The following is a 23,636-nucleotide window of genomic DNA, read 5'->3' on the forward strand; positions in this document are numbered from 1 at the left end:
CAGGAAGGGAAAGCCCTTTCCCTCTATTTTAAAATCAAAGCCACGGGCCATACACAAACTCCCCTAGGCAGAGAGAGAGATATATTTTCATTTGCATCAGCAGGTACACCCTGCCCAGGGAACTACAAACCTAAATACCTCTGGAAAACAGATCTCATCTGAAGCAGCACTAGCATAATCATCAACACGTTGTTCTCCTACCATTTCATATTCTTACTGACTTAACTACTGTTTACACGAAATAATTTCTCAGACTTCGAGATGACGTAACAATGCTGTTATTGCACCTCATCTCCTTGCTCTACACCAACTTCAGACCACTTCCTTTTCTCAGAGAAGCTATCACCTTACCTCCCTTTCCTGACCTCATGCAAACCAAGTACGTCATCTGCAAATGATACCTTCCAGTTTCTTCCTTCCCAGCTTCATCTGCAAGCTCAACGTCTCATCTCCACCCAACCGTTTTCACTCACATTTCTACAGCCTTCGTTCCAGGCAAACTGCTGGATGTCCAACATCAACCAAACTATTCCGTCAAATCAGTCAAACTAATGCATTCTCAGTGGCTTTTGAAATGACCGACCAAACATTAATTAAAAGGAAAAAGACTCTGGAGGTTTCTGCAATGATCTAATCTTCCATCACTCTTCGGATGAGTCATGGAGAAAATGAACAGCCTCCTGCCTTCCACTTCTTTGTAAGAAGGCTCTATGCACATCTCCTCCGCTTGAACGCTCATTTTTATGTTATCTGTTCACATGACTTCAGCTATAATCCTCACGTTGACTCTTTCCCAGCTTTGCTCTACTAACCGTCCTACAGCTCTCATCCTGCCCTCTCCAATGCCATGCTGAGTATGATGTACATCTGACTTAAAACAAAAATTCCAGATCACCATTTTTAGTGACTTTTCCCATGAATAATACCGCTATTTTCTTACTAAGTCTGAAACTTCTGACTTTGTCTCCTTTCTGGTGTCCCTTATTATTGCAAAAATACTAATGGTGTCCAAAAGTCTACCCAGCATACAGCTGCAAAACCAAGTGTTTCATTCAAGACCATATTTTCAGCTCTGGTTTCTGTAATTTCTTCTTCCCAAGATCCAGTTTACCCAAAAAGTCAAAAACCTGGGATCCTAAGGCATTTTTCCTCACCAGTCTCTCTACCAACCTATCTCTCCAGATTCTTCTACTGGTTTCTAGTTTTCCAGCATCTAAATTAAACTCCTGAACCTTCTTCTCAAGACAACACAGTAGAGTTGATCCCTCCTGTGTCTTAATACGTCAGTCTGGCCCCCTCCAGTCCATTAACAAAGCAACTGTCCATTCCCTCTTGGCTCGTTTAGTCTACAAGCATCTTTTCCCATCTCCCTGTGCTTGGATCACTACTGGAACCCTTCTTCCAAATCCCAAGACTCGGTCTTCTGATGACAGCTCAGGCAGCTGTCAATTGGCAATTTACCAAAATGGCTTCACCAAAATTGATGAAATTCTCCTCATTAATATCTTCTAAGAAACAGCTGCTCAGATCTATCCGTTATGCCTACTGGCAGTGTCTGTAACAATAAATTCACCCACCTCTCCTCTGTTACATTGGCACGTTTCACTTTTCATCATCAGTTCCACTCCCCGTGCTTGCACAGCTCCGTGACTACGAGCCCAGATTTTGACTGCCATCTCCGGGTATTCCCACCGCATTAACACATTGCACAATGTCAATACAAAACCCCCAAATATTTCTATCCACTTTTATCTGCAAGTTTCCATTCTTCAAATACTAAGCTCCATCGATATGGTACAGAGGGTGTTTCAGCCTGTTTGTGCTTCGTGCAGAACCCACCTGCCAATCCGTGTCAGCAGAGGAATTTACCTGTCGAAGTTCCACCTACCCTGATGACTTCCACAGCCCAGAAGAAACCCCTTACTAATGCTCCTGCATTACATCTATTTCCTTTCCCTTGCAGAGCACAGCAAGTTAAATCCCAGCCCTCCCCTGCAGTTTCAACGTCATTCAGTGTCCACATCCTCCCCCAGGTCCCACAGCGGTTGAGCCTATGGGCCTCATTAATTAAAATGGGGAGTTACACCGTAAGCGAGGATAAGGTTTGCTCTTTTTGCCTGGACTGCCCTAACTGCGGGCTCTGGGGGGAGTTGGATGGCCAGAGAGAGGTACTGAAGAGAGGAAAGCACAAGCTTCATCTGAACAAAGGAATTACTGTTCCTGGGAACAGAGGGACACAGAAAATGAAATTCAAAAGCAAAATAACCCAACTGAAAGAATCTGTTAAGATTAGAAGAGCAATACCAACACTTGGTGCATTAAGAAGCACCTAGTAAACCTGGAAGAGGTCAATTCATCTGCCTCGAGGCTGTTGTCGAAGAGATGGATTTTGACACTCACAAGACAAGGAATACTCGGCAACTGGCTCCTCGAACGACAGCTGTGACACCTGCAGGACTGAGGTACAGTAGCGTTACCCTCAGCATCTCCCTTGAAAGGGTCACACCTGGAACGCAAACTCTCCTGACCACACGCAACGCAGCAGCGTGTTTACTCTCATTGAGGAATGACACACTTATAAGGAATTCACAGACAGAAAACTCACACATATGTGCGACTTGAATTATTCCACAGGAAAAGGAAGACAGCAAGACGCAGGGCCAGCAAGCAGGAGGTGGTTGACGTAGCAGCTGTTTGTTGTCCGCAAACAAACCAGGCTCCTGTTTGCTGCCTCCCGATGAGGGAGCGCTGGGCTGCTGGGGAGCACCCGGATCACGTATGCTCAGGCACCACAGAACAAGTGGGACACGGCAAACTGGTCCGGGCAAACTGGGACGTGGCAGGTAATGAGGCAGCGGGCATGGAAGGGGGTGTGGAGGTGCTGCTCGAGGCTGCATGGGTCTGCAAGATCGGTGCAATCACGGCGGTGACATGCAAGAGGGCATGGTCCCCACCACCAGCTGGGACAACTAGATCTGGCACATGGGAGGCCTCGACCCACGTGGAGCTCCTGGGAGAGGGCACGGTCAGCCAGGGCCCCAGCTGCACGACTGCCTGGTGCTTCTCCTCGGAGGACAAAATGGTCCTCACCCACTGCAGGTGCACTCACATCAAGGCACTGAGCTGCCAGGCGATGGGAGTTATGGGCAGAGGTGACAAGACAATGTAATGTTATATTCCGGATGAACAGAATTTCAACAGGTTTTGTTTTTTGCAGGAACCATGGAAACAGTCAGGGTTTCCTGGACTCTGATTTTGCATGGAAGAAGGGATAGCCAGAGACTGCACAGGAATTAGAGGATGGAGACTCTTGAGGGGGGAGCAGCTGGAAGTTGCAACATGAGAAAAGCTCTTTCACCACCAGGAGATGTGCACTTACAGAACGGGCGTAATGGCTTGGCAGTAACAGGCCAGGAGGAACAGGTTTCCTCAAGGGAGGCGTCGGAGCCTGAAACTTGCCCCAACGAAAGAGGCGGCAGCAGATGAGCATGGCTGGAGACTCCCTTCTGCAGGGAATGACGAACCCACTCACCGGACAGATTTGCTGTTTCGACAAGCACGCTGCTTGCCAGCAGCCCAGCCTCCCCAGCACGTGGGGAGACTGCCAAGGCTCGGCCAGCCCCTGGCTGACCACCTCTTTCTCCCGATGCCGTGTGTGCACCGGTACCACTGCCAAGGGACATCGCAGACGTGTCAGGAGGAACTACAGGGCCCTGCTAGGGCGAAGCCCTGGGTCAGTCCCTGTGCTGCCTGGTTCAACTGACTCAAAAGCTGAGCTTTGGCTTTCCTACCACATCCCTGCCTGCTCAGGCAGCCTCTCACTGCTGCTCCTGGGTGCTCCGTCCCTGCTCCACCATCTTGGCGCTGTCTGCGCACGCGTGAGCTCAGGCAGGAGTGTCCTGCTCACCCACGCAGGAGGAACCTAGACACGCTGGAGAAATGACCTCAGAGGAACCTCAGAAGATCAAGAAAAGGCTGAGAGGGCCCTTAGTGGACCTCTTACACCTGGAGTGAGCATTGTGCCCCTGAGGGCAGCCAGCAGCATGACAGCAGGGATTGCTCCCTTCCATTCTGCACCAGTGAGAGCCATCAAGATACCAGGTCAGGCTGGGGCTCACCAGCACAGGACAGGCATTGCAATAGTGCAGCAGGTCCCGTGGAGGCCCCTGCGATGGTCGGGGCTGGGGCACATGAGGTCAGAGGAGAGGGTGAGCGTAGGGTTTGCGCAGCCCAGAGAGGAGAAGGCGATGGGGAGACCCTACTGTGGCCTGCGGCTGCTTAGCAGGGAAGGGAGAGAGGATGGAGCCAGGCTGCTCTTGGAGGTGCTGGGACAAGAGGCACAAGATGCAACATGGGAGATTCCAACCGGGTATTAGGGAAAAAAAATAAATCTCCACTTGATGGTGATCAAACACTGGAAGAGGGCTCAGGCAGGTCTCCAATTCTGGAGATATTGAAAACCCTGGATAAGGCCTCGAGCAATCTATTTAATGGGACCTGCTCTGCAGAGGCAACTGGACCTTCCCGGGGGCCTTCCAACTTGCATTGTCCGATGAACAAATCTTTGAGGTCTTGCAGAGTCAATGCTCTAAGAAAGTCTGTTATATTAGGACTTCAACAAAACTTAGTTTTCTAAAACCTGCTGAAAATATACCTAATAACAGTGTGACTTTGGCTTGGATATTCCTCATCAGCCACAGTAAAAGAAAGATCGTGATTTATTACTTAAGATGGTAATTAAACAAGGGGCTCTGCAGCCATCAACAGACCAAGTTCTCTACTCTCTCAAGGATCACAACACCAACAGTCACCTCACCAAAGTGCTGACATTAAACATCCCTGAGGACTGATCGTGCTGCAGGACAATTTTTCTACAAAAGAAAGATATCTGTGTAGTCTAATCAAGCCCTGGGAGCCACCATTTCTTTAGGGTAAATACAGCACGAAGAACACACTCTGTTTATTCCTGTAGTTTAACTGTGAAAGCAACAGAAAAAAGCAGGACAACAGGTAGTAGGGTTTTTTTCCTGTGTTATGACCACTATCCATGTTAGACTGACAAAAAGGGTACATGAACATGCAGACCAAGGAAAGGCTTCTTTGATGCCACTTATCTGTCCTGGTATTAAAAATGCTTCAAGAAGCAACCCGTATCTGAGCTTTCTTGCTGCATGAGAAGTAAATTATTTAAAGTCAATACTATTTCTTTCACAAATCCACAGAGACATTTCAGGACCAAATGACACCGATCAAAGTGAATATGCTGTCATCCATCTGCACGATGTCAGAGTTGTCCTAAGATATCAAAACGTGGGTGCCTGAAAGACAAGCCTGCTGGAACGACCTCCTTAGAGGACCCTGACGAAGACTCCTCTAGTAGTTTCAATTGTGAGAGTCCTGAAACAGGGGGCAGACAGGGCTGTAAAGATGCAACGCAGACAACAGATTATGTCACTTACATTGCACCTACCCACGGGCTGCTGAATCTGGAGGCTTCCTTGTACAGTGGTGCTCCTGTCCAGCTCAGGACAGAAGTATGGAGGAAAAGCATGTGCTAACAAGGTTTCTTCCTGACAGCACAGCTCTCCAAACCAACAAATCCAAGCTACACAAACAAAGACTTTGTCTGTCATGCATGGACAGAAGGAAATGGATAAAGAATTGTCATATTTTCATGTTAACTGTATGCCCCCAAGGCATATCAAGGAAGAGAAAGGGGAAAACCACCGCAAACTGTAGTTCTGCAAACAGTTCAAAAGAGCCACGAAGCTGATCCGAGGGCTGGAGCACCTCTGCTATGGAGACAGGCTGAGACAGTAGGGCTGGTTCAGCCTGGAGAAGAGAAGGCTGCGGGGAGACCTTAGAGCCCCTTCCAGTCCCTGCAGGGGCTCCAGGAAAGCTGGAGAGGGGCTGGTGACAAGGGCAGGGAGGGACAGGCCAAGGGGAATGGCCTGAAGCTGAAGGAGGGCAGATGGAGATGGGATGTGAGGCAGAAATCCTTCCCTGTGAGGGTGCTGAGGCCCTGGCACAGGGTGCCCAGAGAAGCTGTGGCTGCCCCTGGCTCCCTGGCAGTGTTCAAGGCCAGGTTGGATGGGGCTTTGGGCAACCTGGGCTAGTGGAGGGTGTCCCTGCCCATGGCAGGGGTGGCACTGGATGGGCTGGGAGGTCCCTGCCCACCCAAACCACTCTGGGATTCTATATGGATAGATGAATCAATCAACCAGAAGCCGTTAAACACAAGATGACAATACACAGGACAAGAAGAAGTTAATTAAGTGCACACAAACAAACAAGTGCAGCTCAGAAGCTTATCACAGGATAGATCAACTGCTGTTTGATAATGGGTGCACAGCCTTATGATTACCATCCGATACACTGCTCAACGGACCACGTTCTCCACAGTTAGGAGTGGGAGAAGAGTGGCTAAGCAGGAGTGAGAACCTGGGAAGATCAGCCAACTGCAGCTGCATTAGTTCCTGAAAAATTAATAATACTACTTTTCCTCTTGCTGAAACTCCAAAGAGCCTGATACCTCTCTGAGTTGCCCAGCAGCCCAAAGAAACATGAAGACTGCTTCAAGACAGAGAACCATTCACATTCATTCGAGCTACAAACAAACAGTATTTTTTTCCTGATGTGATGAAAAGTTAAAGCAGTCCATAAAGTATAAGTTTTATTTCTAACACCTACCAAAAATCAAGATTGCAATTTAACTTTTCTAGAGACTTATGTTTCTGAATATATTGCCAAAATTGCTGGTAAGTGGCTTCTCTAAGCATTTAATCCCAAATTTCAATATCGCTACTACTTTCTGGTTTTCTGACATGTCCTTAAGCCATCAAATTTTTAAATGCTTCGGGATAATACTTATAGTAAGACTTGTTTTGGAAAAAAAACCACAACCCTTCAGGAGCACCTCCAGTGCCAGCTGGTATCTTCAACTTCATTTTTCTGACTGTGTGAAAACAGGTGGAATTAACCGAATAGGATGGGTTAAATATACCCCATCCAGAACTGCCTGTTTGTGTGTGGTTAATATTTGGAGGTTTCCTGGACGGAAGCCATGCTTCCAAGAAAAACGCTACTCAGTTAAAATGCCATTTTAACATCACAAGAAAAAATAATTGCATTTATCTTCGCAATGATATTATGCTGCACTACTGTGATGTCTGCCCTGCACTGGTGAGCCCCAGCCCGGCCCCAGTATCCTGACGGATGTGACCGGAGCTGAGCAGAGGGAAGCAATCCCTGCCCTCGCCCCTGAGGCCATCATGGCCTGGGGTGCAGTTGGACCTTTTCTGCAAAGCTGCTTTCTCTTCCATAGAATCCTCCATTATTATCCTCCGTCAGTCCACCTCTTGAAGGCTTTTTCCTCCCATCTCCTTTCTTCGTATTACTATTTGATGTCAAAAAATGAAGACCTCCTTTCATGGGTGAATGCCCATCCGAGTCCATAAGGAACACTTTGTGCCTGTCGTTTTTGCTTGTGTTCTGCACTACGCACGGGAAGGTTGAGAGGAGGAATCAAGCGATGGGAATCGTCTCTCCCAAGCCTCTGCAATGAACATTTACTGCTCAGCTACCGCATGGTCAATGCTCCGGACACACAAGACTTAGGCAGCAAAGCTTGCCAAACTTAGAAATCCCGGTGTGGGCTTCAATGACTTGAGTTCTGTTTTCCATACGGCACACTGCTCTCCTGCTTTACTGAGAGAGCTAAAGTAGGTTTTTCCCTCCAATCCTGCACATCTGCCCATAAAGGGGTGCTGATGCAGCCTCACCCAGACTGGGCCATGAAGGGAGAAAAACTCGTCCTACCTGTAGAGCAAAGTAAGCGGCTCAATGAGATATTTTATAAGGCTGCCTATTAAAGAGGAAGGGGAAGGAGGAGGCACGAGATAACATCTCCAAAAATCACATACGCTGAGAGGAATTAAACAAATTACTGTCCCAAATGATCAGTCTGAAATTCCAAACACCAGGAAAGATTACAAATTTCCTTTGTCATAGCTCTACAGCAAAACCAGCTAGAGTAAATAGTGGTTGCTATATGGAAAAACAAGTTGAAAATCATTCAGCACCAGTGACTGAACCAGGCTTGCTCTGCCGTGCAAGCCACAAACAGGCTGAAGCACCCAAAGTAACCAATGTGAAAGAAAAGCAGTTTTCAGAAGAGTGGATCTGCTCTCATAATAAATGACAAAAAGAATTCTATCTCTTTAAGACACAAACAAACCAACCCCCTTGTTCCCAATCCCGTAAAGAAAAGAAGTAGTCAATTCTCACATTCAGTACTTCCTGCCGTAGAGTCGCGGGCTCCACACAGCTGATTAGACGAAGCAGGAGGTCCATCATTGCTGATGTATCTATATGCTTTAGCACCAGGCTAATAAATTTGTCTTTTTTCCTTAAAAATGCAATCACCTAAAAATAAAAGCGTCATCGTCAGTTGCTAGTACAACATGCAGACATGGCACACAACTTCCTAGACTTTACTTTCTTGTCTCAACCAACCAACCTTGATGCAAAACAGTGACTGGGTTGAGAAATTCTCCAGAGAATGAGAGAAGAGAATAACATTCTCATTTCAAGGCGATACTCAATCAAAGCTCCTTAGCTATCTTTTCTTTCCTCTATGCCACAGAAGCCCAAGCCCGCAGAAATAAGAGCGCCAAGAAGCTGGGGAAGCTGGAGAATTTTCCATTCCACTAAGGCGCTCTGACAGCCTTCATTTCAAAAATCAATTTTGAATTGGAACGCGTATACTCCTAAAACACTGCTCAGCTCATGTTTCCAGCACCCCTTTTATAGGCATGAGGCTGAGGCACTGTTTATATAACGAGATGATTCTGGGCAATGATCAAAGGATGCATCAATATGCCTTTATACAAAAGGATGCATCAATATGCATCAATATGCCTTTATACAAAAAATAGAGCTCTAGCTGTGGCACAGGAATATCCCAGCCACTGCAGATTCGAAACCAGAACTATGCAGAAATGTCTACATGAGCCAGCAGCTCCCTCAGCCGAGGAAGCCTGAAGCCCTTTGCAAAGCCTACGTTTCAGCTCCAACCCTAAAGAGTACAGCGAGCTATCTTTCAACTCTAAGAACACAACAAGCTCACGAGGGTAGCAATGCTACCGACATGCAACACAACCAACATATCTGAATTCATTTGTCTTACGTATCAGGACAAATCTAATCACTACCTGTTCCGTTTTTCTTGCAATGAGATTCCCAATAGTCTTACTGAAGAAACTGGCAAGCAAAGGGTTCAAAGGAGGCTCGTGATCCAAGAAGTCATAGAGGATGTTCAGCAGAGTTTCATCCCCTCCCAGCTTGTCGTTGATCTGTGGCACATCCGAGGTCAGCAGTTCGCAGGCTGTGTTTGGATACCTGGAAGGACAGAACCACAGCAACTAAAGGTGAAATGAAAACTCTCAAGGAAATTTTCTCTTATTAAAGTTATAAAGGAAGGAGTAGGAGGATTGCCCTTCCTGGAGACAGGGAAAAAGCCCACATGAGAAACAAAGGTCATCGACATTAATGGCACATTTTGAGGGAACACCATTTCCTGTGGCACACCGTGTGGGTTTTTAACCAGTAAATTATGCCTCTCGGCTGCCTTCAAGCTGCCGCTAGTTCTGATTTTGAAAAGCGATGCTTAATCACTTTCAATACACTTACAATCTCTTAAAATCTTTTAATGTACATCTATTTGCACAAGCAAAATTAACCCCAAAATTGAAGGTTGATCTGGAGAATGCGTATTTTAGCAGGTTTCTGGAACGTTTCTGAACAATTATTCTTTCTGCTACTGGAGCTGAATTAAAAATGGGCATCACTTTTTTTTTTTTTTTTAAAAATCAAAAGGACTAGAATTTAGGGACAGACCATTAGATCTAATGCAAAACTCCTAACAAATGAGCATGCACTCTGTATAAGAGCAAGCCATTCACAGCCAAATGAGTTTCAATTTTTCAGTAATATCTACAAACTTCTGTAAAATTAACTTGTTTTTCAGAAAATATTACTGTGCCTGGTTAAGATAATTTTGCTCACTTAAATCAGAATATGAAATTCTATTTGACAGCTAATGAAATTCTTTTTTTTTCCCAGACCTTGTTTCTTCCTCTTCCAGGTGGGGCTTTTAGAAATAGGCTGCATTTATGATCAGAATGGGCAATAACGTGTTTATAATTAATATTATGTTTACCATTGGGCAAAGTCTCAAATATCAGAGTGTTATACAGTTAGTTTTGCTAAAAGACTAAGGTTCCTCCGGTTGAACCTCCCCGTGAAAAGGCAGCTGCCCGCAGGGACACCCACCCAGCCTCTCGCTCCTCACGCGATGAAAGGGTTAAGCTGGGGTTAAGTCGGCGACCTGAGCCTGTCCTGCACGCATGCTAGGACGCTGAAATTCGTCTGGCTCTTTTTTCAATAGAGCCTTTCGTTGTTAGGTTAGTGCCTCAATGCCGTGTTCTAGCTACTATAGGAAAGGCTTACGGGAGCTCCTCAGAAAAAGACCTTCCCCCCCACCCCGGAGGTTTCCGCAGTCAGAAACAGCAGCTCAGTCGCGCTGTGAAATTCAACCCAGCACTGAACTTCAACGCTATTTCCACAGTTTCAATGATACATATGATCCCAGAGTCAGAAGGCAGCTGGACTTTATTTTTAAACCATGATTTACTTTTACCCCACTCATTGTTTAAGGACTCTGTCAGGGTGTGCTCGGGTGGTTCAGCGGTTCTGAGCACCAAACCTCCCGCTGCGCGCCCGTGCTTACTCGTGCTTCCTCAAGGAGTTTTCATTTGTTACCAACTGATACAGATTAAAAATAAACCCGGTCCTTTACAGTTTGAGTATTTTCTCTCTGTAAGCAGAGCTGGTTATCTTTCCCCTGCCCCCCCAAAGCAAAAAGAAAATTTACGATGTATTTTAATAACGATCAACTAAATGAATAACAACATTAAAAAACCTACAGAACAGTCTTGCTGCAAATGCATGTTCATTTTTTAAGTGGTACATTCACCTTCCAAATAAAAATCATGCCATTCCGTAAGACACAAACCCAAGAGATTTCCCACTTTCAGTACTTACCCAAGGTTTACCACTTTTTGTAACTTTAGACACAAGCCAACTCCAAGATCGATACAGAACACTCCTGCAATAATATGACTGTTTCTACAACGCAAAGGGGATACCTTCACTTTCGTAGAACAGTGATGCTGAAACAATTTTTGCCTCAATGGCAAAGGAAGAAACCTTGCAGAAAAGAGCTGTGGAAACCGTTAGTAACTCCCACAGCTCTACCACCTTTGCGGTGAGACCTGTGAGCATGTAACAGGATCTGGGCTGCAGCATTTATCTGCTGTGCTGTCCTCTTGTAATTGAAATCAGTTAGACTTCTGCTCTAAACCTCATTAACAGAAAATCAAGAAGAAATCTTAACACAACTCCCGAACTTGAAATGGGACCCTCTGCTCAGAGCTTCGGTCTCCCCCCCACCCAGACCCAGCACATCTCACACATCGGGCAATGTTTCCTCAGCTAATGCCCACCTATCACCAGGGAAGGAACAGCGGAACGTCGGTGGGGCTCTGGAAATTTCACCTCAGTTTGTGGAGCGACAAGAGGGACACACAGATGGCTGGAAATCACACAAAAGGAAGAGAGAGGAAAAAGATGGTGTCGTTTTGTGAATTCCCAGTGTGCCCATCTCTCCAGTGCAGCATGTCTGAGCACACCACGGGCTAAAGACGCTGCTAGGACCACTGTCACGGACCAGACCCCAGGAAAGGAAGGTCTCATCTGATCCCACGTGTGTTCTTGGCATTTGCACCTCTTCTGTGCAGAGACCTGCAGCTCTCCCTTCAGCTGCCTGTCCGTCCTGCGGGCTTGCCCTAGCCGTACCCAGGAGTTACGTACGGGTGGCTCTCATCCCAGCGGGACACCTGCCCTCGCTGGCAGGATGCTCTTCTGGCCTTTGGCTCAAGCTGGAGCTTCCTTTCCGTTGTTGTGCTTCCCAGTGCATCGCTGTGCCCACCTTTACCCTTAGTAACTGTTACTGGTTTGGTTCTCTTACACTTGCTGAACAGAATTTTTATTTTGGAAGAAATTCCATGCTTCAATCTTCTCAATTTAAGCCTTACTTTACTCATCACAGTTCCTTTGGTTCTTAACAAGGGAAATACTTCTTGCCCTGGCAGTATATAAAGGGTGAAGACAAGATTTACAGGACCACAAGAACTTTTCCGTACATACGCTGAATTGCTTCGTGTAGAGCCTTGTGCTTTCGATCACAAACACACACTTGCCTTCTCTACTGAGCATTCCCAGCACACTGCCCACAAGGACGCCAAAGCCTTCCCCAAGACTAGTAAAAGCTCATTTGAAGCCCATCAATGTGCACATGTAACTTGGGCCATCAGTCGTTAAACAATCAGCACTGACTGTATTTGCTTTATTACTCCCTGGCCATAGAACATTAAATCCCTCTACCTTTTAACTAACCTAGGTAATTTTGCATTACCAACTTTCTACCTTTATAATAATTTATTCCCCCTCTTATTTCATGTGTGAATACACCAAACAGCACAGGACTCAGCAGCGCAAAACCAGAAAGCTGGAACTGGCCATTTTCCCCTCATCTGTATTTATTTTCTTTAAACAGTTATTAACTGGTGACAGAACCCTTCTCTACTATCCCAACAGCTTGATGTCAACAGTCTTTGCTTTGATAAGGGACCTTATCTTTTCAGGACACATTCGGGACATCACCACAATCCACGTGTTTCAGTGACTCCATCGAACTCGGCTCCTGAACAGAAGCCCAACGTCCCTCTACAACAGCAGTACGGTCTGCATCCAGAGAGGTGTCTGTGGACACTAATGCTACACCATCCATTTTTCAACATGCACAATGCAGAAGCCAGATTCACTGGCTCACAGACCCTTCTTAAGAACTGGCGTGCCCTGTTTGCCACTTCCATTCCACTGGTTTTAAGGCTGACCGGGTAAGCAATTTCATATTTGAGTTCCTTTAAATCACTGGGGCGAACACCAGCCAGTCCTAGCAATTATTCTACTGATTTTGTTCCACAGGTGCTCCAGTTTGGGACAGTTCTCAGACTACTCCCCCGTAAAGACAGGCACCATGTGGGAATCTCCCGAAAAGTCTCTGAAGTGAGCACCAACACAGCCAGTTTAATAGATTTTCTGCTATGGCCCTACCTTCCTTTACACTGGGATCACCTATCCACCCTATGCGTTCTCGGAGAGGCATCCTTATTTCGATGGGTTCAGAGTATTAGTGGTTTTGCTGTTAGAAACTGCTTCTCAAAATCCCATTGCTTATTCTCACAGATGAACTAGCCACAATATCCTTTTTCTGTATCTGGACACAACCTCCCTTTTGTGAGGATGTAATTATACCTGTAATGGATTATTTCTTTTGAACCAAGACCATTTTCTACATTAGGATTTTTTTAAAATCTTTGTATCTGCATTTACCATGAGCCACTAAAATGTTTCCCGGCCAGCTGTGAGCTTTTTACCCTTTCACAGCACCATTTACTTCCTAACCAGCCTCCTCTGATTTATGTAGTTCCATTCCTGAAAGTTAGAAAAACAAACCCCAAGCCCTTGATAATGGTGTTTATGTCATATTTGCTCCTACGAGGATGTTAAATCTGAGTACATTATAGTTGCTATTACAAGTGATTTTACAACAGTTACATTTCTTAGAGCCCCCAAGGGTATACGAGACTTATTTCTCCTTTTCTTGCTCACTGCTCCATGCAAAAGGCATTCATGATCCCTAGAAATTCATGCACCATGCCTCCCCGTAATATATATCCTGTCGACAGGGGGATAAATGAAACCTCTCATTGTTATAGCATGCTCTGCTCTTGCAGCCTTTACAGTCTCCCACACAGTCAGATCTAATACTTCACCCGTTCGGTTCAGGCACGGCACCCAACCCATACACTCTCCACGCTGCAGCCAACTTCTCCCCCTCAACACCCTGTCCCCTACAGCCCCCTCTTCGCCAGCAGAGTCCTCGCTGCCTTTCCTGGAGGCTGTACTCTCACCGCTGCATGGTCTCAACAGGTCTATGTCAACAAGTTCATTATAAATAGCCATTAGTACAAAGGGTTTACGCACTTTTGATTGCTGTAGGACTTCATGTGGTTGCTTAGTTCTGCGTGCTATGCTTAGGTGGGGATTTACTGTTGAGTTTTCCTCTCTGCAGTTTCCCTTCTGAACTTCATGAACTTCCATTCTACTGAGGTTTTGAGAATAAAGCGTTTTGATGATTCCATTGCCACAGCATGCATCATTCTGAGCTGCACATCCTTCCAAACTTATCAAGATTCTCCTGCGTTCCAGTTTAAAAACTTTCATAACCTTTTCTTAAAAGCCCAAAATTGGATTCCATTTGGATTTAGTCGAGAGTCCATTCCTCCTGCTTAGCTTCTATGTATTCCAAAAGCTTCCCCAGTTTCTAATAAGCTTAAACCCTCCTTCCCCTCTCCAGTGCCTCACCATGCTTTGAAAATGTTTCTCTGCCTGGTCGACCTATGGTACTGGAAGCATTTCCCAAAAAATGCTTCATAAAGATCAGCTGCTTGTCCTGACATCGTTGCCATCAAAGAATCACTTATCGCTACGGTGTATAACCACACTTCACCACCGCTACACCTGCTTTCGAGCGGACACCTTACAGACCACTCTCAAAAGAGGAAGAGGCTATAATGCCATCATCTGATGAAGAGGGCAGTGAATGAGACTGCTAACTTAAGGCCTTCCCAAGGCCAGACTTCCTTCTATGGTGCCAGCACAGGGGACCTCTCCCCACCAGGGTCCACCTTTGTCTGGGCCTCCTCATCAGCCAGCCTGGCCTCCAGCCGCCTAAACCACACGCTGCCCTCAAAAGCTCATGAAAAGGCACATAATCCTGCACGGGAAATTCAAGGACACGTGGAATAAACGCTGTCATACTGAGCTTCCCTTTTCATTTTGGTTTGCATTAAGGATTTTATAAGGAAGGCTCCTTAGAGCCCCTTCCAGTCCCTGCAGGGGCTCCAGGAAAGCTGGAGAGGGGCTGGTGACAAGGGCAGGGAGTGACAGGCCAAGGGGAATGGCCTGAAGCTGCAGGAGGGGAGATGGAGATGAGATGGGAGGCAGAAATCCTTCCCTGTGAGGGTGCTGAGGCCCTGGCACAGGGTGCCCAGAGAAGCTGTGGCTGCCCCTGGCTCCCTGGCAGTGTTCAAGGCCAGGTTGGATGGGGCTTTGGGCAACCTGGGCTAGTGGAGGGTGTCCCTGCCCATGGCAGGGGTGGCACTGGGTGGGCTGGGAGGTCCCTGCCCACCCAAACCACTCTGGGATTGTGTGATTTTGCTTCTTGAGAATTTTTTGTTTGTCCCCACCTTTCCTCCTTCTTAATCTGTTTGGTTACACTAGGAAAGGTTTCCCTTCCACCCTGTAGCACACAGGATCAGACAGATAAACTGTTTTCCAACAGCAGCCCCAAAAATCTCCAAAAGAACAGGACTTAAAAATATGGCCTGGTTAACTGAAGCGGTATTCTGCAGTGATACGGACACTGTATGATTTGGTACTGGAATCCCCCATTCCCTCCTCCGGTAAAGGACCGCAAGCCTTGCATTGATCAGCACTTCCTCTGCTCAGGGAAGCGTTGCCCGTCTCTTCAGTCAGACATTTGGGGTTTGAGTTTGTCTCAGGTTCGCTGTGCAAACAATACGGCTAAAGAGCTGCAGTAACACGGAGCCGCTCACCCACTGAAAAGCCAGTTATTCTGACAGGATACAGGAAGCGCCAAAAGTCAGAAGACTGCTGTGTGCCACGGCCCTGGTTTAGACCTGTACAGAATTTGCCTTTGTAGGACAAGAGCACAAAACAAATACTCCTGGGTCCTTCTGGTAATTCACCTTCTATAGCAGAGGCCTTGCAACAGCAGCCATATAAAACTCCAAGTCACTACATAATGTATTTCCCGGCATTCGCTTACCTGGAAATAGTTGCCTAAATCTAGTTGATCAACTACCTCAGCTAACAATAACTCTGAACAATACTATCGTTTCTTCTGTGGATTTCAAGCAACAGCAGCAATAACCAACGCTGATCCATTCCCACAGGGACCGACTCCCCCATTTTTATTTATTTATTTATACACAGAGCAGTCTTTTATTTTTACATAAACTTAACAAATAAAAACAAACTTCCCAAATCCAAAATGTAAATATTTTCAAGTATACATTCAGTTAAAAACGTAGAAACACAACTTGCTATGAGAACCAAACACATCTAAAGAGTTCACGACCATAGGAAAGAGGCCCTCTACAGAGTAAGGCCATCTCCTTAACTATATCATCACTGAAATCAGCAGGTTTTGCATATGCAGCACACTGAAAATATTACATCTTTTATTCACTGTACAGTTCTCCTCCCTCTGTGGGCTTGAGTACTGAAAACCAATCAAGTTCAGAAATTTGTAACTCAGAGCAGAATGCTCTGTGCTTGCAATTTTGATAAAAACGTACTAAAGGTACTTTTGAGACACTGATTGCTTTGCTTGCAAAGTTTTGAACAAACAGCAAGAGATTTTTACTTTTTTTTTTTAGACAAATTCAATGTTAAGCCATTAAAAATAAAGAAACAAGCTTCTGAAAATTCACTACAAATGACAAAAGGCTGTGAAACATCTCACAGTCCTCGAACGCCTTTCCCCCAAGACCAAAAAGGTTCCGTCCATCTCGCACCAGAGCATTTCCAACCTCAAAATCTCACATTCGCTTTTCTCCATATAGGACAGAAAACAAATACCTACTTGAAGCGGACTTTCTCATCCATATCCACAGGGGGCTCATGTGTGATGAGGTTGACCAGCTCCTCCATGCAGTGCTGCTGGCAAAGGAAGTCCAGCAGCTTGCGGTTCTGAGCCTTGCACTCCTGTAAGATGTCATCTTCATCCATCAGCTCGTGAAGTGTCACATCTTCTTTATCCAGCAGCTTGTCCACATGCGATGTTGTGTTCAAATCAAACTTCCAGAACATGTTGATGGGACACAACTAGCTGTAACACATAAGAATATGAGTGAATATTCCATCTTTGCTACTTATTCCTCCTCTGTATATTCTGAGCAGCACGCCTTAATGTAACTGCCAGAGAGCTTGGAAAAATCAGTTAAACTCCATAAACAAATTTAACAACCTTTACCACCAGCAAACTAACACGACTTAGATTATATAATTGTATAATATCAACAATGGACACAATATATGCATGAACTAACTGTAACTGCAAGTACCTTGAATAAAAAAATCAAAGAGTATGTTCATGCACAGAAATGTTGGATTAGAGTCAAGGCTGTTCAGACAGGGAAACCACGCTACTGCACTACAAACAGTTTGCATTAAAGGGTTTGGGGGGGGATTGGTGTTATTTGTATCGCAGAATCGTGCTCATCAGCTAAAACTGCAACAATCAATGACTTACCTGAGTGGAAGACAGACCTCCAATGTACACATAACAGCAAGAGATAAAGAGAGATAGGCCATAATTGGAAAGTATTAAAAAAACCACTGGACACTGTGAGCGATAACATCAGCAGATCCAGAGCTGAACTGCTAGTAAATATAAACCTTACAGAATGCTGGAATATGCTCTTAATCGCACAGACAGCACAGAAGTGTGTAAGTAATAGTGAGTGGTTTTTGTGGGGCAGAAGTGTGTATTCTGCTGTTCCAGAGCCAGGAGTGGTGTGCAACCTGCGCTGCTAGGTCTGCAGCTCCGGGACCATCAACCTCCCCGAGATGCTGAGCGGGGACGAACACAGCAGGTCGCTGGGCTGCACCGTTAGTAGAAAGTTCCAAAATTCTGAACTCTAACCTCACTGGGGGAAAAAGTACGGCTTAGAGAATGGTGATTTATATTACCTAGAGGGCATACGGCTGGGCAGCTAACGTTTCGTCTGTAAAATAACGCCCAAAGTCTATTCTCAACCACCTCAAAACAGACAATATGGAATCTCCACGCGCCCACCTCTCAACCAGAGTGGATTCACACATTTTACTACATCCTGGGATTGGGATTTACAGATGTTTACTAATACCAGAAATGCCAAAAGGATGCTATAAATCAAAGCTAGAAGCAGAAACCAAAGGAATGGCCTCCTTTCCCTGCATGTTCTGGACCTCATGCGCTCGTAAATACTTGCTGAAGGGAAATCCTCCTCACCATCACCTTCCCTCCCACAAGTTTCACATGGACATTTTACATCCTCCCAACTAACTACAAAAGATTTTCATACAGTTCTTTGCAAAAGTGCTAAAAGCGAGATGTGGCATGTAACAAAAAAAGGCTATCTCTTAAGGCCTGACTTGGGCTGGCCTAGTCCTGCAGAACCACAGCAAGTCACCTTTCAGCAGCAGCGATCGCACCCCGCCAGCTGCGTTCTTTGTCCCCAGGCAGCGCGTGGGGACCCCCTCCACCCCGCTCCAACGGCTCAGACCGTCCCCCCCGACGTCCCCTCTGCATCTGCTGCACTTCGCAGGAGGCTTCAGTGTCCGACCGGAACCATGTGCTGTATCTCACATGGGGTTTCACTCTGCCATGGACAGCAGTGAGAATATTCCCCTCCAAATCATTTTTGCTAAGTATACAACATCGCACTTTGTATTCCTCATTTACATCCCACTCCTAACGCTTTCTTTCCTTTGTTTTCCTGACTTTTCTCCATGTGAGCTCTATGAATTACGTTTTTCCAGTTAGCTTCCCCAATGCACCGCAACTTTTAGAACAGTCATTAACGATATCAAAACCAGACAGTGTTCAGACTGATCCCTAAGAAACTCTCCCAGTGGTCTTCCTCCCGCTTAATATTCTTCTCTTAGCATTCTGCCCTTTACCAGCTCGCCTCAGGACCTGGCTAGTTCACCTCAATTCCTCAATGAGCTGTAACCTTCACAATCCTGCTCTGGCTGTCACACCGCATATCTTAATGATCTCCAGAAAGAAACAAGATTTACTGAATTTCTTTTATTTGCAGTATCAGCTGCCAAAGAAAGAGCCCAGATTAGTCTGGCACAATTTAAATTACTGATTTTAATTTCTTTTTTTTTTATTATCATGTCTTTTTCTGTTCCCTACAGGGAGGAAACGAGGAGCAATCTTCACTCTTCCCCAGTAACGCTTTCGGTATCTTCAGAGAGTACAAGATAACTCCAATTCCTCAGCAGCAGACGTTTGTACTTCAAAAAGCAGCCAAGTCATTTAACTATCTGAGAATCTGAGTACAGCCTTTCATCGCTGGCTTCCGTTTAGCGTTTCAGACTAAATTCCTCCCCAGACACCGTCTCATCCTCGCTCAAAGCCCGTGGCTCCACTACGCGTACAGAAGCCTGACGAAAGGGAGGATGAGCTTCTGAAGGCAGGAGCCTGTGCAGGCAGAGCCGGTGCGCTCCAGGGTCAGTATGTCAGAGACCACGAGGAGATGGCATCGGAGATCAGAGATGGTTTCAAGAAATAAACGATCATTCACGTTAAAGAAAGCAAGAGAATAACTGTTATTCCCCACTGGCAAAGGTGAGAGGCATAGCTCAAACAAGAGAAACATTCTGTGTAATAATATCATTAAGCTAAAACACGTTTTATAAAATGAAGTAAATTGGATGAGATGCCAGTGTGCTGCTTTCCCAGATTATTTCTATACAAGCATGTGATTTTATACAGCGGGATCACAATGCTTTTTTTAACCTAACCCACATTACTATTTCCGCAGCAGCAGGAACACTTGCTCCAACCATTCATTTCGCTTTCTCCAGCATCCAAAAATGTCACCACACCAGTCCCACCGCTTGCGTAACTACATCCAAGGCAGAATTCTGAAATTATCCTTTTTAAAAACCAAACAGAAACCACCACTTTTTTCCTCCAGGAAGGTTTGCTGCAGAAGGGGGGCACTGCTTTCCAGTCACCGCAGCCAGGCGATTTAAAAGGCTATCTGAAGACCTAGATTTTTTAATTACGTGTTTAAATATCTGGGGCCCTCACAGTGTAACTTTCACACCGAACCTCCAACTGAAGGGTTTACAGGAAATACTAAATGAAACACAAATTTTACAACAGTCTTTCTTTTCATATTTTTACCAATTATCTTATTGAGATGCATTTTCTGCCATACCTTAGTTCAAAGATTCTTCATGTGTGCATGTGAAGGATCTAAGGATCTCTAAAAGGAGGATGACCTGGTGAAATTAAGGCTGTTTCTTTCTTGGACTAGCTCCGTTACCCAGATATTCAATAACAAACTCCATGGAGCTCCACTCAATGCTTCAAAATTTGTCACAGATAACTTTTCTATTTCAGAGAGCTTTTTTCCATGTCAATGTAATTCTTTTCATGTCTTTATCTCAAATATTTAGAAGAAATCAAGAAAATCTTTGCAAGTTTCTCTTTTGTGACACAACATTGCTGATACGATAAAGCCCTACTTGTTGCAAGACAGGATTATAAAGGGGACATTTAAGCTAGGAAGGATCAGGCCACCCAGAGTACTGCCTCATCTTCCCGCAGTCCTCCTCTACACCACGTTTACTTGCTGGCTTTGGACTTCCAGCATTCTGAGGCAGAGCTCACATACACGTTGCGGGGAAGTACATGGCCTGGAGCCCAGCAGGAACAGAACCGAGACCCTGGTCAAGCAGCACGCCTAGAACACCACTTAATACTTAACAAAGTTCCTCTGAAAAATCAGGAGTCAACTACTTCCAGTCAAACCTACAGCATCGTGTTTCTTGTAAAGCTCCCCACGAGTATCCCAAGGCTACAGGCTTTATTCACGGTGGGCCCAAGCTCAGAGTTACGGGGAGGGAAGTGGGGAGGTGCTATCCAAACCAAAGGCTTACCCAGACCTCCCCCATCGCCCATCCATGTGTTTCCTAACACTCTTCCAAACTGCCAGATTGGTTAGCTTAGGTCGAGCCTAGTCTTTTGGGAACCAGTCCTCCCAAAAACCAGCACAATACATGGCAGAGAGAGAAGCAGTTTCTAATTTGAGTGGTTTAAATCAACAGTATATTGAATTAAATAAAAAAAAGAAGTTAAGTTTTAGTATTACAGCATCAAGCAAGATCATCTGCATCCATCCGTCAGCCACTGAAAATGCACTCAAGTAACTGAATTTCTGAGTTGGGAAGAGACATCTGAATTTTCAACCTACGTGACATTTCTGTGACAGTAGCGCTGTTTGGCTGTATAGCGTGTTCGTTACACACTGTTCTTCAGATATTTTTAACTAACTATGCTTAGTTATAAATTCACCAAGTGAAAAGCTGGCATAAAAGGCCTTAAAAATTAAGAATGTTTGGGTGCACAGTTAACCCAAATACATATATATTCCATATATATGTATGTAGAATACACACGTAAATCTCACTTTTCAAATTTAAACTCATTATAAACCTGTCAATTCTACAGTTTTTTAAAACTTTTTATACCTCTATAGGCAAAGCTGTCTATAATCTATAGAAGACACTCTGATAAGCTGTCCTTAGGAAAGGCAGACAGCTCTTCTCTCAACACAGAGCAGGCAGATCCCCTTCCCAACCTCCTCCTCAAAGCAAAGGCTGAGGAGAGTTTCTGGACAAGCTGGAGAGTTGGGCAAAGAGGAACCAAGTGAAATTCAACAAGGGCAAGTGCAAGGTCCTGCACCTGGGAGGGAATAACCCCAGCACCAGGACAGGTTGGGGGTTGACCTGCTGGGAAGCAGCACTGCGGAGAAGGACCTGGGAGTCCTGGTGGACAACAAGTTCTCCATGACCAGCAGCGTGCCCTCGTGGCCAAGAAGGCCAATGGTGTCCTGGGGTGCATTAAGAGCAGCGTGGCCAGCAGGTCGAGGGACGTTCTCCTCCCCCTCTGCCCTGCCCTGCTGAGGCCACAGCTGGAGTTCTGTGTCCAGGGCTGGGCTCCCCAGTTCCAGACAGACAGGGAACTACTGGGGAGAGTCCAGCCGAGGGCTGCGAGGATGAGGAGGGGACTGGAGCATCTCTCGTATGAGGAAAGGCTGAGAGACCTGGGGCTGGTTAGCCTGGAGAAGAGAAGGCTGAGAGGGGATCTCATCAACACTTATCAATATCTAAAGGGTGGGGGTCAGCAGGATGGGGCCAGACTCTTCTCAGTGGTGCCCAGCGACAGGACAAGGGGCAACGGGCACAAACTGGAACACGGGAAGTTCCACCTCAACATGAGGAAAAACTTCTTCCCTCTGCAGGTGACCGAGCCCTGGGACAGGCTGCCCAGAGAGGTTGTGGAGTCTCCTTCTCTGGAGAGATTCCAAACCCGCCTGGACGCCATCCTGTGCGACCTGCTCTGGGTGATCCTGCTTTGGCAGGGGGTTGGACGAGATGATCTCCAGAGGTTCCTGCCAACCTTGACCATCCTGGGATTCTGCGAGAATTGCCAAGGAGTTTGGATGCTCCCGGTCCTCACTGGCAGAGCCTCTGGAAGGCACGGATGCAATTCCCAGCTTCTTGGGACTGGGTGCAGCTGCAGCCAAGTGGGAACGGAGGCTGCCCTGCAGCAGTTACTCTCCCACCACACTGGCCAAAGCACAGGCAACAACATGAGACTCTTCCTCCTTGCCATCACTCCAGCCAAAGAAAGCTCTTTTAGCTACAGTGATCTTACAAGCTACTCAATAAAATGCAGGAAGTGAGATCGGGAAATGATGGTTTATGGCACAGTGAAACCCACAGACAGTTAGGCCAATGCAGGTGTCCAGGCAACAAAGTGAGGTTTTGTAATCCACGTAATATCTCTGCAAGCTTGAAAGTGGAATGGTACCACATACAAAAAACCCCAAAGAGACATACACACCTCTTCAGGACCAGCAGAATGAGTCACAACCCACAGGAACCAGATGAACTGTCCTGGAAGGCCACAAGCCATGCACAGAGACAGTACGCTGCCATAACATTGTCCATAGGGTCTGAACTACAGTGCCTCTGGAAGCAGAGTACAGCAAAGGCTGAACAAGCAGCTCTGATCGCTACAGAATTCAGTCACAGACTAGTTTGGGTGGGAAGGGACCTCCCAGCCCATCCAGCCCCACCCCTGCCATGGGCAGGGACACCCTCCACTAGCCCAGGTTGCCCAAAGCCCCATCCAACCTGGCCTTGAACACTGCCAGGGAGCCAGGGGCAGCCACAGCTTCTCTGGGCACCCTGTGCCAGGGCCTCAGCACCCTCACAGGGAAGGATTGCTGCCTCACATCTCATCTCAATCTACCTTCTTTTAGTTTAAAACCATTTCCCCTTGTCCTGTCCCTACAGGTCTTGGTGAAAAGTGTGTCTCGGTCTTTCTTTTCAGCCCCCTTTATATATTGCAAGGACACAGTAAGGTGTCCCCGGAGCCTTCTCTTCTCCAGGCTGAACCAGCCCAACTCTCTCAGCCTGTCTCCATAGCAGAGGTGCTCCAGCCCTCGCAGCATCTCTGCATCCTCCTCTGGACTCGCTCCAACAGCTCCATGTCCTTCTTGTCCTGCGGACTCCCGAGCTGGACGCAGTACTGCAGGGGGGTCTCACCAGAGCAGAGGGGCAGAATCCCCTCC

General features: G+C 46.3%; 1 protein-coding gene across 2 annotated transcripts in view; it reads right to left on the bottom strand.

Moving 5' to 3' along the window:
• The window catches only part of PPP6R2 (protein phosphatase 6 regulatory subunit 2), a 118,476-nt gene that overhangs the window by 52,473 nt on the left and 42,367 nt on the right, over positions 1 to 23,636 (bottom strand). For both annotated transcript variants that reach the window (XM_075746592.1, XM_075746686.1), the window contains 3 exons: positions 16,856 to 17,101; positions 9,213 to 9,399; positions 8,287 to 8,424 (listed from right to left, as the gene is read on the bottom strand). In XM_075746592.1, coding sequence (XP_075602707.1) covers positions 8,287 to 8,424; positions 9,213 to 9,399; positions 16,856 to 17,082 — 552 coding nt within the window. In that variant the 5' untranslated portion in view covers positions 17,083 to 17,101. The remainder of the gene's footprint in view (positions 1 to 8,286; positions 8,425 to 9,212; positions 9,400 to 16,855; positions 17,102 to 23,636) is intronic.

This window comes from Balearica regulorum, chromosome 1 (assembly GCF_011004875.1).
Source record: "Balearica regulorum gibbericeps isolate bBalReg1 chromosome 1, bBalReg1.pri, whole genome shotgun sequence".
Classification (NCBI taxonomy): domain Eukaryota; kingdom Metazoa; phylum Chordata; class Aves; order Gruiformes; family Gruidae; genus Balearica; species Balearica regulorum.